At 42.1% G+C, this 17,426-nt stretch overlaps 1 protein-coding gene across 2 annotated transcripts in view; it reads left to right on the top strand.

Annotated features, from left to right (window-relative positions):
• CRISPLD1 (cysteine rich secretory protein LCCL domain containing 1) overlaps positions 1 to 4,310 on the top strand; it is a 197,229-nt gene extending 192,919 nt beyond the window's left edge. For both annotated transcript variants that reach the window (XM_063923972.1, XM_063923971.1), the window contains exon 15: positions 587 to 4,310. In XM_063923972.1, the coding sequence (XP_063780042.1) occupies positions 587 to 638 (52 nt within the window). In that variant the 3' untranslated portion in view covers positions 639 to 4,310. The remainder of the gene's footprint in view (positions 1 to 586) is intronic.
• Positions 4,311 to 17,426: the final 13,116 nt, after the last annotated feature.

Below are 17,426 nucleotides of genomic sequence, written 5' to 3'. Positions count from 1 at the left end.
CGAAACTACCCCCTGTTGTGCCGTCCTGGGTGGAGGGGGCAGCCACAAAGTCGGCAAGTATGGTTAAGGGGCTATGTACTAAGCTTTGGAGAAAGATAAAGTGGGTGGAGATAAAGTACCAAACAACCAGCTCCTAACTGTCATTTTTAAATACAGCCTGTAACATGGCAGGTAGGAGCTCATTGGCTGGTACATTATCACTGCCCACTTTATCTCTCTCCAAGGCTTAGTACATAGACCTCTAAATCTATATGCTGGGTCAGTAATTATCCCTCATGCTTTCACGGATAGAAACTCTCAAAACATGACCTGTTGGGAATACTTGAGGGTTGATGCTGAGAGCCACTGTTCTAAAGAGTGAGGAAGTGTACAAAAGGAGAATTGCCATAGCAACCAATCAGCTTCCGAGTTAGGGATCCTAAGCACTTGGATTTCCTCATTTATCTCCCCCACCTTTAAATCAGCATCAAATTATACGCAGATAAAATAAAAGTTTGATTTTTCTCCAAAATGCAACAATTACTTTATATCTTCCACTACAGTAGCTACAGTATATTACTAATCCTTTATTTTATTTGTTTTGCAGCTTACATAACCCAATGGGTAGCAAGGCATTCAGAATATTTGCTGTCATTTGAAAACATTCCAAAGAAAAATACTTGAAAATGTCAGAAATCAAGGAATAAACATTTTAAAGTTTGTATAAAGATGTATTCTTATTGTATCATTAAATATAATATGTATTTTGGATCCTAGTTAGATTTGACTGTATGAAATACAGAGTAACTTGTAAAGAGTTATCATCTATTTAGAATTATACTAATTCTTGCTGTACCTGACCTTGTTCAGCATTCAAGCTATGTGGTTCCACTGCTGTAGTCAAACTATTGCCCTTATTTATCAATGAGTGATAAATTTCACAGTGAGTGATAAATTGCACCAGCCAGTCCGCTCCTAACTGTCATTTTTCAAACCCAGCCTGTGACATGGAAGTTAGGAGCTGATTGGCTGGTGCAATTTATCACTCACAGTGAAATTTATCACTCACTGATAAATAGGGGCATATATTTCTTTTATCTGAATGTGCAGTAGTTCGCCAGGCTGTGTCATTATCAGGCTAAAAAGGAATTTTAATATTTTAAAATGTTGAATTTGATGGAAATTTTGTTATAAATGTAAAGAAAACATATATTACATAAGAACATTGAAATAACGGATGCACTGTAACAAAAGTAGCATTAGGCTAAAGTATGCCTTTGAATAGTTGGTGAGACCTACAACAAAAGTATAGGAAGTCATTTACTACGCATAACGTAATTTTCTAAGCATACCCGATGTGCCCTGCAGAATGCCTTGGCTTTTCAGCATTGTGCCCAACTGGTATGCATGGAACATGATACACCTCTAGATCCGCTCCCCCTACTACCACCCGTTTCAACCAAATAATTTTGTAAAAAATTCTCCTAAAATAGTGCTTATGCGGGTACACACTACTCCAATATCAGCACGATTTGTAGTTTCCAGGCAAATCAGAAAGACAAATCGGGCATTTTGGGCAGTGTGTGTATGCCTGATTTACATACTCCAGCGGGCATTAGCGATGTCTTCTGTTAGGGATGTAGTTACATCACCAGCAGTCCGGATCCAGGTCTTCACGATACTGACGCCGGAATCCAGACTACTGACAATGCCACCAGCCAGAATCCTGGCTGACAGGGGATATTCCCACTTGTAGGTATCCACGACACCCATAGAGTGGGAATAGAATAGCCGGGTCCGCAGCGTGGAGAGCACAGCGAGTCCGTAAGAGGATTCGTTGCACTCGACCCCCTGCCGGCATTCTAGTGCCCGGGATCCCGGTGTCGGTATGCTGACCGCCGGGATCCCGGCCGCTGGCATCACATACGCAACACGCTAGGCTTCCGCTGAGGAGAATTATGTTATAGACCCAGATAGCGGGCTTTTGAGGAGGAGCAGAAGTCTGTAGTGGCCGCAGGAGATGGAGTGGGGAAAACACATAGAAGGTGCATGAATGCACCTCAGTTTGTGGAGCAGATTAGGGATGAGATTTCCTCATAGTGAGTTAATTGAAAGGAGATAAATGGAGGAAAAGGCACATTGTAATGGCCTTCCTTGTGGTGTGAAGGGATGGACTCCATTTTCCACTTCACAAAAAGACGTGCATGTTGATGGTGGTTTTGCAGCCCCTTCTGTACTTTGATTGGGATCTATTTTTTGCCTCCAAGCTACATTTCAGTGGGGAAGCTATTACCGGCAGGACAGCGAACAATCCTGAGGTTTCCCCACACTGTTTATCTAACAGCCCATTATTGTAAAGTGTCCATCTTAAACTCTGTTATTATATAACTGACACCTTCACTAGAATGTGCTATCTACTAACTCGTAGTAAGTTGCAACTACAGAAAAAAAGGAACTCTGTTTTATTCTCTGTTGCTGGAGCTACAGGCATTGTAATAAAATGCTTCATACACATAAAAACACCATGGGGGTAAATTTACTAAGGTGGGAGATTTTTAGAACTGGTGATGTTGGCCATGGCAACCAATCAGATTCTACTTACCATTTATTTAGCTGCTTCTAGCAGATAATAAATATAATCTGATTGGTTGCTATGGGCAACATCACCAGTTCTAAAAATCTCCCACCTTAGTAAATTTACCCCCATGTGTAATAAGCACCGTCCCTCCTCATGATTCATTTAAGCCATGAATGAGGTTAAACTAAAGCTGACTACACATCAGAGTGATGTGTAGCCGGCCGATCCGGTGTACGACAGGACCCTGCATCGGCAAATACGTACTGTACACACTTCCGAAGCAAAGGGGAGTGGGGAAATGGAGCTGCATTCGTCAGCATTGCATCGTTAGTGATGTCTACTGGTTAACTCTGCAACAGGGCCTAACAGAAGCGTTAGGTATGTGATGCCGCCGGCCGGGATCCTGGCGGTCAGCATACCGACGCTGGGATCCAATGCTGGGATTCCGGCGTCGGTATCGAGACCGCTGGGATCCCGACTGCCGGCAATGTAACTACATCCCACAGAGATGTCTTATTTACAAGTCACTGTTGTGCACTGGAATCACTTTGGTAAAATTACACATACAGTATAGTCAACTTTCCATATATAACTGAGCTTATGCCTAGTCTCCACGGGATCCGGTCTCTAGGTCGTCAGTAACTAGGTCGACAGTGTTTAGGTCGACCACTATTGTTCGACAGTAACTAGGTCGACAGGGTTTCAAGGTCGTCAGGGTCTCTAGGTCGACATGTTCTAAGTCGACAAGACAAAAGGTCGACATACGTTTTTCAATTTTTTTTCTTTTTTTAAACTTTTTCATACTTAACGATCCACGCGGACTACGATTGGGAATAGTAACCTGTGCCAAGCACAGCGGTAGAGGAGCGATGCACCTTGCCCGAATGCGAGGGGACACGGTGCACTAATTGGGGTTTGCGCTCACTGTATGGAGAAAGCGACACCAAAAAAACATAAAAAACTCATGTCGACCTTTTTACCTGTCGACCTAGACCATGTAGACCTAGTTACTGTCGATCAATAGTGGTCGACCCAAACATGGTCGACCTATGCACTGTCGACCCTATGAACCATACCCGTCTCCACCACCTCCGCACACATGTAGAAATGCGTTTTGCAGGAAGATGATGCAAAGCTCAATACTAAGAATACCAAAAAATGCTCTTTATTCCCTGAATCCCATCTACACATCTTTATTTGAAGGTTCGTAAATGACTGAATGCTGCCTAAAAGCCTGACACTGTAGTAACATTAAAATGGGTGATCCCCACTACTTTATATTAGGTTTATAATTAAATAATAAAACAACATTTATTTCAGTCTCCAATTAGGTAAAATAATGTTAAAAATGAAAACTTTAAATTTCTACTTGCAGTGGATCATTTATTGCTGCTATTTTGTCCCAAAAATATAATATTGTTCAGAAATTAGATTTAGGAATTTAAAATGTGTAAATATTGTTTATATTTGGGTAGGATTGTGTCTTTGTTATATATTTTTTATTTTTAATGGAATTAATCTATAAAAAGCCGAATTTTTTTTTTTGTATAGCCTGGCAAATATTCCTGCAGGCCAGGAAGTGTACAGAATAATAGTTTATAATGCAATTTAATATGCATTCAGTTTTAGTATAGTCTATTCACTTTTCATTGGAAAATGCTAGTTGTCAAGAATTTTACCACATGTTGGTACAAAACTGTCACTTATAATACATGTCCTACGTGGGAAAAAAAATAAATTTTTCTTTTTTAAAGCCAAAAAATGTTAATGGGTCTGTTTTTGCTAATATGTCGACATGTTGTGTTTCCTTCAGGTTAAAAAATTTGCTAACGTTTTTGTTAGGCATATTCTTGTAATGCTACGTGCTTCCACATACAGGTTGAGTCTCCCATATCCAAAGTGGTTGGGATCAGAGTATTTTGGATGTTGGAGTATTTTGGAATATTTGCATACCATGGAGGTTATTCAGGTTTGTTAGCAAAGCAAAAAAGTTAGCAATCGGGAAAAACCATGGGGGGTCATTCTGAGTTGATCGTTTGCTAGCTACTTTTTGCAGCGCTGTGATCAGATAGTCGCCGCCTATAGGTGAGTGTATTTTAGCTTTGCAAGTGTGCGAATGCCTGTGCAGCCGAGCTCTGCAAAAACATTTTGTGCAGTTTCTGAGTAGGCTTGTAGTGACCTGATCGAGTGCGATCAGGTCAGAATGACCCCCCCCCCCATGGGCCTAATTCTGACCTGATCGCAGCAGCAAATTTGTTAGCTAATGGGCAATACCATGTGCACTGCAGGGGGGGGGGCAGATATGCAGAGAGAGATTAGATTTGGGTGGGGTGTGTTCAAACTGAAATTTAAATTGCAGTGCAAAAATAAAGCAGCCAGTATTTACCCTGCACAGAAACAATATTCCCCACCCAAATCTAACTCTCTCTACAAATGTTATATCTGCCCCACCTGCAGGTTTTGCCCATTAGCTAACAAATTTGCTGCTGCGATCAGGTCTGAATTAGGCCCCATGTTGCACTGCAAGTGGGGCAGATGTAACATGTGCAGAGAGATTTAGACTTGGGTGAGTTATATTGTTTCTGTGCATGGAAAATACTGGCTGCTTTATTTCTATACTGCAATTTAGATTTCAGTTTGAACACACCCCACCCAAATCTAACTCTCTCTGCATAAGTTACGTCTGCCCCATCTGCAGTGTAACATGGTTTTGCCCAATTGCTAACTTTTTTGCTTTCCTAACAAACCTGAATAAGGCCCCATAATAAGATATCTCTGGGATGGGACCCAAGCCTAAACACGAAATGCACTTATACACACAGCCTAAAGGTAATTTCATATAAAAAATTTAATAATTTTGCGCATGAAACAAAGTTTCTGTACATTGCACCATAAGAAAAACGTGCATCCCTTTTAGAGTTTACATTTTTGCTGGTAGACTGGAGTCATATTTTCAATAACTGTCACCGCATACCTACAGTAATTGCTGTTCACTGATTTTTTTTGGGCCAAACTCAGAGGCGCAGAGAGGGGGGGGAGGGCAGTTATTAATTGCCCGGGTTTGCTGGAGGGGTTCTGCCCCCCTCCCTCACATGTCAGCTGACAGCAGCCTCCCTCTCTCTCCCCATGCAGGCCAGCTGCTGTACGCTGGCCAGAATGGGGCCATGCGAGGCTGCTGCGGCTGAGCTACAGCAGTCATCTGCCTGCAGGAAAGGTGGAATGAAGTCTCACTGATTTCACTGACTAGCACACCTGTAAACTAATTGGTGCATTCAATCTAATTACTATTTTGCTGGAATCGTGACAACTTCTGCATATCACAGGCTATTACATTTGGCTCCAAGAATTCATCAAATCTGGCTGCTCCTTTCTTAATATTGCTGGTGGAGTTGCATCTCTGAGAGTGATTACATGCGTATCTTCGGAGCAGCCTACATAATATAACCAATGTAAATAGTTTTACACCGAACCCTGGAAAATGCAATCCTTTGCTTCCTCCCACCCCTACCCCTACATTACAGGTCAGTTACAGGCCGTAACTTCATAGCTGCTGCAGCAGTGCTAGTAACCCCCCCCCCCCCCGCACTAGGTAGCTGCCACTGGATATGGCCCAATCCATGAGAAACTGACAGCCCTTATTTAGTGCAAAAACAGTATTTTTTTAGAGTAAAGGAAATGTAATACAGTCAGTTCACTCTTCATTACAATATTAAAATCACACAAAAACAAACTAGGGTGGAGATTTATCAAACTTTGGAGAGGGAGAAAGTATAGAAAGATAAAGTTCCAACCAATCAACTCCTAACAGTCATTTTTCATACACAGCCTGTAAGAGCTGATTAGTTGCCACTTTGTCTCCCTCCACTTTATCTCTCACCAAGCTCTTCTAAATCTCCCCCTGACAGTTATGGGGCATACACACAGATCGATTTGTGCAAGCAATTTGTGCTAAGCAATTTAGTGGAGGTGATTTGCCTAGAGCTTCCCGGAGTCTAGATCGCCCATACACAGGTAGCGATGTGCGCAAGCGATCTGTGGTAACGATTTAGTGTACAATCATTGGTGGCATAGTGGGTGTCCCATGCTGCGGCTGCTGATCAAGTCAGATCGCTTAGAAAATAGGCAAAAATCGCTCCATGTGTACCCCTTATTAGAGGAGATACCTTATACTACATGCCTACATAAGGCTACTGTGTAGAATATGCAGATGGTTACTTTTACTACACCACAGTTGAAATCTTTACAGCTAGAACATAAAACACTTCCATATATCCCTGCAGCATTCCTTAGCTATTTGACATTTTTCACTTCTGTCTGCACAGTACAATGCAGTATTCTATCAATTTCAATTTTGTATAAACACATCAGTTGAAATATTGTGTAAATCATAAAAAGATTTGAATGAAAATAAACCAGAGCAAAATGGACATTTTAGCGCATCTGTTATTTATTTTTTAGCTAGCAGAACATTACTTTTCGGAGCAAGTATTTTCAGGGTAACAGCAGAACATTTTAAATACCTATAGAGTAGCAAGCTGTGCAGATCACTGAACTTGAGCTGGCATAACCGATCTTGTAGACTTGGTTCAGCACGCTGCACAAAGACCTGTATTGTGAAGGCTTTGTTAATTATTGCTGAGCAAGTGTTCTTTTAATACTTCTACAAAAATGTGGTTCCCCTAGCTAGCAAATGAAATAAAATGGAGTAGACGTAAAACAGTCTTTGATCAATGATTCATGCAAGTCTGGCAATGAGAACAGCATAATTTTTTGCATTCTGTTTACTAGAAGGAATTGCAGTATACAGTAGTTAATCACTTGCTTATTCTTTTGTAACTAAGTACAGAGATTCACAGGGATGCAATGTGACTATATATCAACCAAGGCATGGCATTCATAAAACACTGGCCCCAGGGTCTAAATAAAAAACCTTATAGATAAAAGGTTTCCGCTTTAAGAGTACATCTGTCACAAATGTCTAAATAAATTTGTAGCTCCCAAATACCCACATATTTACATTACTATAAGCACCAAACTGTCAATTTTGTCGATGAAAATTCTCACTAAAAGTATTTGTTGACGACAGTTTTCAGGACTTAAACTAGACTAAGGGGCCCTACTCACTGGCCGACCCGCCGCCGAGCTGCCCGACGGCGGATACGGCCGACGAGCGACCCGGCGGCGGGGGGGCAGTGACGGGGGGAGTGAAGTTTCTTCACTCCCCCCGTCACGCGGCTCCATAGAACTGCAGGCAAATATGGACGAGATCGTCCATATTGGCCTACATGCACAGCCGACGGGGGACCAGCGATGAACGAGCGCGGGACCACGCATCGTTCATCGCTGGAGCCTCCACACTGAAAGATATGAACGAGTTCTCGTTCATTTATGAACGAGATCGTTCATATCTTTCAAAAAATCGGCCAGTGTGTAGGGCCTATAAATTAGACTAAAATGAAAACTGAGATTCACTGACTAATACAGTACTTGACTAAAACAAAGCACAAAAAAAAAAAAATTAGACTAAAACGAACTTTCAAATCCCTGCCAAAATTAACACTGCAAGTAGGGTATTTCATTTTTAAAGAACAATTATGTGTACTAGATATTTCCAGAAATAAATATGACATGCTGTGAAGAAAATAGCACTTTGTATTGCACTTATTTATTCTAACAAACTTAAGGTATTGATTTGTATATTATATATGGGAGTACTACGGTAAGTCAGACTCAGTATGTAACACTTTCTTAGCCCACTGAGCCTAGATTAGTAAATACATAGTTAAAAGTATGCAAACTTCTCAAGGGAATTTTAGAGAAATGTTCTTTAGCAAAATCCATTACATTATCATTAATCTGTAAAAGTTATGACTAAAAATATTAACTAAAATTAGACTAAAATGAAAACTGAGATCTAATGACTAAATCTTCACTATAACAAAGCCAAAAATTAGACTAAAATGTGACTTGAAACCAACTACAATTTAAGTAAGTGACTAAAACTAAATTGAAAATTCTTGTAAAAATTAACACTGGCGCCAAACTTTCAGTTACTCCAATATTTTTTTTTTTCATTGTATAGTCCCACATGTGCAATCATTACAATGTCTAGTTTATTACGTATAATGGTCCTAATTCTGATGTGGAAGTAAAGAAAAAAAAGTTACTTTGTATCTGGAAGAAAACATGTTGCAATGTAAGGTGAACAAGTACATTTATATTTTTCTGTGCAGGGTAAATACTGGCCTGCTTTTGTAACCCAGAAATGTTAGACAGATTTATTTTTACACTGCATTTTAGATTTCAGATTTTACACACCCCACCCAAATCTAAATCTCTCTGCACCTCTTACATCTGCTACACCTGCAGTGCTACATGGTTTTGCCCAGATGCACTGTTACTTACTTTTTTTGCTTTACTTCCAAATCATAATCAGGCCAAATATTCAAAATGTGTATTACCCCCAATTCAGAATTGGGCACAAACCAGTTTTTTTCACGGTTGAGCGATTATCGGTGGTGTGCGCATGCAACTAAGTTGCACTGTGCATGTGCCGCAATGGTCTTGAAACCGCAGTCGCAGAGAGGATTTATTTGGAAATTGATTGACAGTTGGTGATCCTTTGAAGGAGGTAATGGGGAGTGGTGGCAGAGACGTAATCAGGCCTATAGCCTCCAAAAATCCAAAATACCCAATCATGAAAAAGAACAAATGTTCAGTTTATTATATACTGGGGTCTCAAATAGGCAATATTAAAAATTTCAGATTCTTATTAAAAACGTATTTTTATGGTGCCAAAAAATTCTGCAGTACCAGGCAATGGCGAAATAGGGCATAGTACTATAAGTAAAAAAAAAAAGGTCCAACAAAAGCAACATGCATCATTAATCAAAGGCAAAATGCTGAACATTCAAAATGCATAATACAATGAATTTAAGCATAATACACTGTACATGAAAAGCAATAGTCAAAGGATTAGTGTAAATCTGAACCATATTATAGAATATGGTCAAGTAAAGTCAATCTACATATACACACAGGTGGATGAGGCGGAAGAGGACATAGAGAGAGCATGTGGTAAGAAGAAAGCTCAGCCAGCAGGAGTGAGGTTATGTGGGACACCGATAGGCTTAGTCAAACAGGCAGGTGTTTAGCTAGTGTTTAAATCTTTGAAGATAGAGAGTCTGCTTCGGAAATGGAAGTGTACTCTATAGTTACGGAGTGGCACAGAGAAGGTTTTTGAGGTGGAATTGAAATGGGCAGGGATTAAGGTGGAAGGGAATGGGGTGGAACCGAGTTCCACCACCTGTAATTGTAGGTGGAACTAGTTCCACCTACTCCACAGCCCTGCAAAAAGCCCGCTCCACCACCCTTGTCAATTGATGATGCGGGTGGCATTAGTGTCACTGATGAGGTCCTGGCAGCTCCATGGTCCCCTGACCACGGCCCTCCCCTCTTGGTACTCATATAAGCTGTGTCTTTAGGACGGCATTCATCCCCTCCTCAGGTCCCAGTGGCTTCATTTTCTGGTACGGCGTATGTGATGTCATGCCATCTCTGCTGCTGAAGTGAAGAAGAGCCATGAAGAGGAGCAGGCTGAAGACAAGGTGAGGGACACAGAGAGGTGGGGAATCTGCTGAAGGGACACAGGGCATGGAGCTGCTGGAGGAACTTGGGCAATTAGCTGCTGGAGTGACAAAGGTAGACATGTGTATATGGGGCACTGCTGTGGACATTTTGTGGATAAGCTCCACTACTGTGGGCAATATATGTATGGGACACTGCTACTGTGGGTAAGGGCATAACTAGACATTTATGGGCCCCATAGCAAATTTCTGAAAGGGACCCCTCTGCGCCCCCAAGAGCAACGGGGGAGTGGAGGGTTTCCAGAGAGGGGAGCAGAGGGCAACACCGGGCAGGGTGGACACTGAGGTGTCCAATATACCAACATTTATATTTGTACACACACACACATATATATATATATATATATATATATATATTATTATATACATATATAAATATATTATCTGTACACATATAAGGAGGTCTAGGAGGAAGGCACTGCTAGCATACAACAGCTCCACCCATCCCAGAGGGATGCGATTTCATGGTGAATTACAAGCAACCGGCGTCCGGGGGCAGCGGCGCAGTGTTGGGAGGGGGAGAATCGGGAAACGCATGTGTGTCATGGCCATTTTCGGGGGCCAGCATATGACGTCTCCTGCGTTTCCTGTGAAACGAAACATCACATGACAGAGGGTCCTACCTCTGTTTGATGTGATCACATCGTGAGGCAGCAACATACATGCTGGGTGGCCTTGCTCTGTGCTGGGCAGCCCCCAGTATGCGAGTCTGTGGTCACAGATTTTGCTGCGAGAGGAAACTCTGAATAGCCCCCTACATGTATGGAAATGTGAATAAGATTGTTCTACTGTGTGACATAATTTGAATTGGGAGTACTATTGTGAGAACACACCCATCTTTGTGGGTCCACACCCCTTTTTCTGCAACCAGGGGGGTGCCTAAACCCTAGCACTGGTCCTGGCTCCACCTAATGGGAGGGGGGTAGGTGGTGGGGGAAATGAGTTCCACCACCTCTCCAGGACCACTTTAAGCACTGGAAATAGGGTCACCAACTTGGTGAGCCAAGGTGCTAGTCAGTGAAAAGATAGGTTGGAGAAAAGTGATTGAGGGCTCTGCAGATGAGGATGAGGAGTTTTAATTGAATTCTGTAAAGACCAAAGAGCCATTGCCATGATGTCATCCTGAATTACACCATCAACTTCAAGCTTCACTCCACGCATCTAGTCCCTCCCACTGTAATGTCAGGTAATCAGTCACAAAACATTGCCAACATACAAAAATGTTTCACCTGCGGTGTTACTACATCTCTAATCCATTCTCTACCTCCAACCTTAAATTTTACAGCCGCCTTTTTTCTCTGGCCTTCTCACCAACCTATCCTTGCTCCAATCCATTTTACATGTTGCAGCGAAGCTGAACTTTTTAATTTGTAATTCCACATCTCCTGCACCACTTTGCAAATCCATACATTGGCTCCACCTAATCTGTATTCAAATCAAGTTTCTCAACTTCAACCTTCATAACTCTCAGCACTAGGACCTCACCTCATACATCTGACCTCATTACTCTTGTCATGTCTTTTTATATTTTCTTCTGACCTGCTTCATATTTTGACAGACAAAATGGAAGTTGCTCAATCAATTTATTGGCCCATTAAAGGTGTGTGTAAGGGAGGGGTTAATCTAGACAAGAGAAAACAAAACTGATTCCCATAGCACAATGCAAAGGGCCAGCAAAAGAGCTTTGCATCCTATATGATAATAAAAAGCAGGGGGCTCAGTTACATACATTTGCAAACCTATGGTAAGCAACCAGCAATGGCAAGGAGTCTCTGCTCTGGTGGTTCTTGTAATAATAGCACTACCTTGGGTCATATATTCATGAATTTCTATTTGAGAGCCAACTCCCTTAGGGCCACCCCAGGATCCTTCAGTATGGGACTACAATGATCAGCATACCCTCCAGCTACTGATCCCATACTTGTCTCTTAGAATAGTGATACACAGAATAGAAGTTGCTCAATCAATTTATTGGCCCATCACAGGTGTCTGTAATTGAAGGGGTTACTCAAATCTGCTTCATATCTTCTCTAATTACCACCATTGACTCCCATCCACCTCCATCTGAGCAGACTTTTACCTTCAACCTTTTGTTTTTAAAACATGTTCTCAAAACCCATCTCTTCACAGTAGCCTATCCTATCATCACCTGGTACTAGACCCTTTGCGCACTTAAAGATACCATAAAGTCCCTCTAATAACTATTGTTTCCCTCTAGATTGTAAGCTCTCATGTGTAGCAACCTCTTCAGTTTCTGTCTCATGCCTATACCTTCCCCATCAACCTCATACATCCTTGATCTTTTTCTATGTATGATTTATTTTTTGTATGATTTATTTGTTCTGACCGGGCTACATAATTTTTTGCCATCTTATAAAAACATGAAACCGCACATATATGTGTCTTCCATTGTGCGAATATAATTTGCACCTGTTTTTCCTAAATGTTCCCAACTTTATGCATAATACATACATTTCATGAGAGAATACCGGATAAAGCAGAACATTCCTTCCAGGAGGCAGGTGCATGAAATAACTTACAGTAGTTATGTACACAGATTCGACAATTAGATATTATTCTGTGTGTTTAGAGACACAGCAATTAAGGGATGCAGAATTAACTTTTGTGGGGGCGTTCTCTATTTAGCTTGCGTTCAAGTGGAATGGAATATGCTGGTGCTCTGTAAATAAATCTTAATAAATCTACAGTAGCTGCGTACAATTTTATCTTAGTCCCGGTAAATTATGGAAACTTTCAGAGAGGACGACTTTACATTGCAAAGTGCCTTCTACCAATGTTTTATATAAACAGTCATATGTATGATAGGGAAACATATAATAAATACAGCCATGGTAGCTCCTTATACTCACGTTTAATTCAAGATATAAAAGAGGCTACAAAAATGGGTCAGTTAAAATGAATGAAGAGAGTGATCCTAAGGTAACTGCAGGTTTGATAGTTTACTGTTTCCACCATGAAAACTTCTAGCCTGACCTGCAATTCCACAAAACTAGGTGCAGATTGATTTTTCAGATCATGACTGTGCATGACTAAAATCAGGACATGCACCTATGTATGAGCCACTGGACACAATATAAAGCTATGTTTGTAAATAAGAGTTTCTTTCTACCAGCCAGTTCTGCTATATGCCCACTTAATTCATAAAATATTCTTCAGCATGCTGTAAGGACTCCAAAGCAGTGGTAGAATTTACCTATGGACTGCAGGACTACAGCCCCGCCTCCCCCAGGTAAAATCTGCCACCCCGATCAGTGTCAGTGAAATCAGATGCCATCCTACTAATTATATGTACTGTAAGAGCCGCCTCCGGTAAGGCATAAACCATCCTTTGCTGTGAATTATAAGGATACTGGTCCCTCAGAAACTCAGATTTCAATGTTGCCATAATATTACCTGGTGACTTCATATAATGAAATACGCTGCAAGGGTATTTTCATGTGGCCCAACATGTGCTGTTGTCTTAGGGTAGTGAACACGGAGTAGGGTGGCATTTTAGGAACTAGGGGCACTAGTAGTAAGGCATTTTAGAAACAATGGGGTTCATGTATCAAGCAGTGAAAATAGTAATGCGTACCAGTGGAGAAGTTGCCCATTTCAACCAATCAGCACTGAGGTAACATCAAGTACATTCTATAAAATTATAGGTAGGTGGTCGGTTGACTTCACTGGTCTACTTCTACTTGATACAACAACTCCAGGGTGCACTACTGTGTTCTAAAACATTTTATTCTCATGTAATTATGAAGACATAATAATTTGCAATGCACAGTGAGCAATTTAATTCATGTTTCTATGTTATACTCCATAAACTGTGTATTTTATTTTTCCTCACTTAAAAACACATGAATGTAGCGGGCCCTAAGATTTCTGTTGCTGGTAATCTTGCAAATAAAATTTTATTTTTGTCCTGCTCCTCCTAACTGTATTCACCACTGCATGTACTTTCTACTTTCCAAGAAAGACCATCGCTTGATAAAACTGCTGTCATTGTGTTTTGTAAATCTATGCAGTTTACGCAGTATCTACTCTAGTAGGCACAAATTCAAGTGTACAGCTCTCCAAAGGGTTTTATTTTTCTTTTGGTGTGTTTTATAGAGATGAGCGGGTTCGGTTCCTCGGAATCCGAACCCGCCCGAACTTCATGTTTTTTTTCACGGGTCCGAGCGACTCGGATCTTCCCGCCTTGCTCGGTTAACCCGAGCGCGCCCGAACATCATCATGACGCTGTCGGATTCTCGCGAGGCTCGGATTCTATCGCGAGACTCGGATTCTATATAAGGAGCCGCGCGTCGCCGCCATTTTCACTCGTGCATTGAGATTGATAGGGAGAGGACGTGTCTGGCGTCCTCTCCATTAGAATAGAGATAGATTAGATAGAGAGAGAGAGATTGTGCAGAGTCGCAGACAGAGTTAGTTTACCACAGTCAGTGACCAGTGCAGTTGCTAGTTAACTTTTATTTAATATAATATATCCGTTCACTTCTCTCTGCTATATCCGTTCTCTGCCTGAAAAAAAAAACGATACACAGCACAGTCAGTCACACAGTGTGACTCAGTCTGTGTGCACTCAGCTCAGCCCAGTGTGCTGCACAGTCATCAATGTATAAATTAAAAGCTTATAATTAATTGTGGGGGAGACTGGGGAGCACTGCAGGTTGTTAGCAGGAGCCAGGAGTACAATTATATTAATTAACAGTGCACACTTTTGCTGCAGGAGTGGTGACCAGTGCCTGACCACCAGTATAGTATTGTTGTATACTACTAATATCTCTTTAAATATCAACCAGTCTATATTAGCAGCAGACACAGTACAGTGCGGTAGTTCACGGCTGTGGCTACCTCTGTGTCGGCACACGGCAGGCAGTCCGTCCGACCAGAATTGTATTATTTATTATTATATACCTACCACCTAACCGTGGTTTTTTTTTCATTCTTTATACCGTCATAGTGTCATCCTAATTGTTACGAGTATACTACTATCTCTTTATCAACCAGTGTACAGTGCGGTAGTTCACGGCTGTGGCTACCTCTGTGTCGGCACACGGCAGGCAGTCCGTCCGACCAGAATTGTATTATTTATTATTATATACCTACCACCTAACCGTGGTTTTTTTTTCATTCTTTATACCGTCATAGTGTCATCCTAATTGTTACGAGTATACTACTATCTCTTTATCAACCAGTGTACAGTGCGGTAGTTCACGGCTGTGGCTACCTCTGTGTCGGCACACGGCAGGCAGTCCGTCCGACCAGAATTGTATTATTTATTATTATATACCTACCACCTAACCGTGGTTTTTTTTTCATTCTTTATACCGTCATAGTGTCATCCTAATTGTTACGAGTATACTACTATCTCTTTATCAACCAGTGTACAGTGCGGTAGTTCACGGCTGTGGCTACCTCTGTGTCGGCACACGGCAGGCAGTCCGTCCGACCAGAATTGTATTATTTATTATTATATACCTACCACCTAACCGTGGTTTTTTTTTTCATTCTTTATACCGTCATAGTGTCATCCTAATTGTTACGAGTATACTACTATCTCTTTATCAACCAGTGTACAGTGCGGTAGTTCACGGCTGTGGCTACCTCTGTGTCGGCAGTCGGCAGGCAGTCCGTCCATCCATAATTGTATTATTATTATAATATATACCACCTAACCGTGGTTTTTTTATACCACCTAACCGTGGCAGTCCGTCCATAATTGTATACTAGTATCCAATCCATCCATCTCCATTGTTTACCTGAGGTGCCTTTTAGTTCTGCCTATAAAATATGGAGAACAAAAAAGTTGAGGTTCCAAAATTAGGGAAAGATCAAGATCCACTTCCACCTCGTGCTGAAGCTGCTGCCACTAGTCATGGCCGAGACGATGAAATGCCAGCAACGTCGTCTGCCAAGGCCGATGCCCAATGTCATAGTACAGAGCATGTCAAATCCAAAACACCAAATATCAGAAAAAAAAGGACTCCAAAACCTAAAATAAAATTGTCGGAGGAGAAGCGTAAACTTGCCAATATGCCATTTACCACACGGAGTGGCAAGGAACGGCTGAGGCCCTGGCCTATGTTCATGGCTAGTGGTTCAGCTTCACATGAGGATGGAAGCACTCAGCCTCTCGCTAGAAAACTGAAAAGACTCAAGCTGGCAAAAGCACCGCAAAGAACTGTGCGTTCTTTGAAATCCCAAATCCACAAGGAGAGTCCAATTGTGTCGTTTGCGATGCCTGACCTTCCCAACACTGGACGTGAAGAGCATGCGCCTTCCACTATTTGCATGCCCCCTGCAAGTGCTGGAAGGAGCACCCGCAGTCCAGTTCCTGATAGTCAGATTGAAGATGTCAGTGTTGAAGTACACCAGGATGAGGAGGATATGGGTGTTGCTGGCGCTGGGGAGGAAATTGACCAGGAGGATTCTGATGGTGAGGTGGTTTGTTTAAGTCAGGCACCCGGGGAGACACCTGTTGTCCGTGGGAGGAATATGGCCGTTGACATGCCAGGTGAAAATACCAAAAAAATCAGCTCTTCGGTGTGGAGGTATTTCACCACAAATGCGGACAACAGGTGTCAAGCCGTGTGTTCCCTTTGTCAAGCTGTAATAAGTAGGGGTAAGGACGTTAACCACCTCGGAACATCCTCCCTTATACGTCACCTGCAGCGCATTCATAATAAGTCAGTGACAAGTTCAAAAACTTTGGGTGACAGCGGAAGCAGTCCACTGACCAGTAAATCCCTTCCTCTTGTAACCAAGCTCACGCAAACCACCCCACCAACTCCCTCAGTGTCAATTTCCTCCTTCCCCAGGAATGCCAATAGTCCTGCAGGCCATGTCACTGGCAAGTCTGACGAGTCCTCTCCTGCCTGGGATTCCTCCGATGCATCCTTGCGTGTAACGCCTACTGCTGCTGGCGCTGCTGTTGTTGCCGCTGGGAGTCGATGGTCATCCCAGAGGGGAAGTCGTAAGCCCACTTGTACTACTTCCAGTAAGCAATTGACTGTTCAACAGTCCTTTGCGAGGAAGATGAAATATCACAGCAGTCATCCTACTGCAAAGCGGATAACTGAGGCCTTGGCATCCTGGGTGGTGAGAAACGTGGTTCCGGTATCCATCATTACTGCAGAGCCAACTAGAGACTTGTTGGAGGTACTGTGTCCCCGGTACCAAATACCATCTAGGTTCCATTTCTCTAGGCAGGCGAT

The sequence above is a fragment of the Pseudophryne corroboree genome, chromosome 5 (genome assembly GCF_028390025.1).
Source record: "Pseudophryne corroboree isolate aPseCor3 chromosome 5, aPseCor3.hap2, whole genome shotgun sequence".
NCBI classification, from domain to species: domain Eukaryota; kingdom Metazoa; phylum Chordata; class Amphibia; order Anura; family Myobatrachidae; genus Pseudophryne; species Pseudophryne corroboree.
The sequence above is the reverse complement of the archived record's forward strand: the minus strand, read 5'-3'. Positions and strand labels throughout refer to the sequence as shown.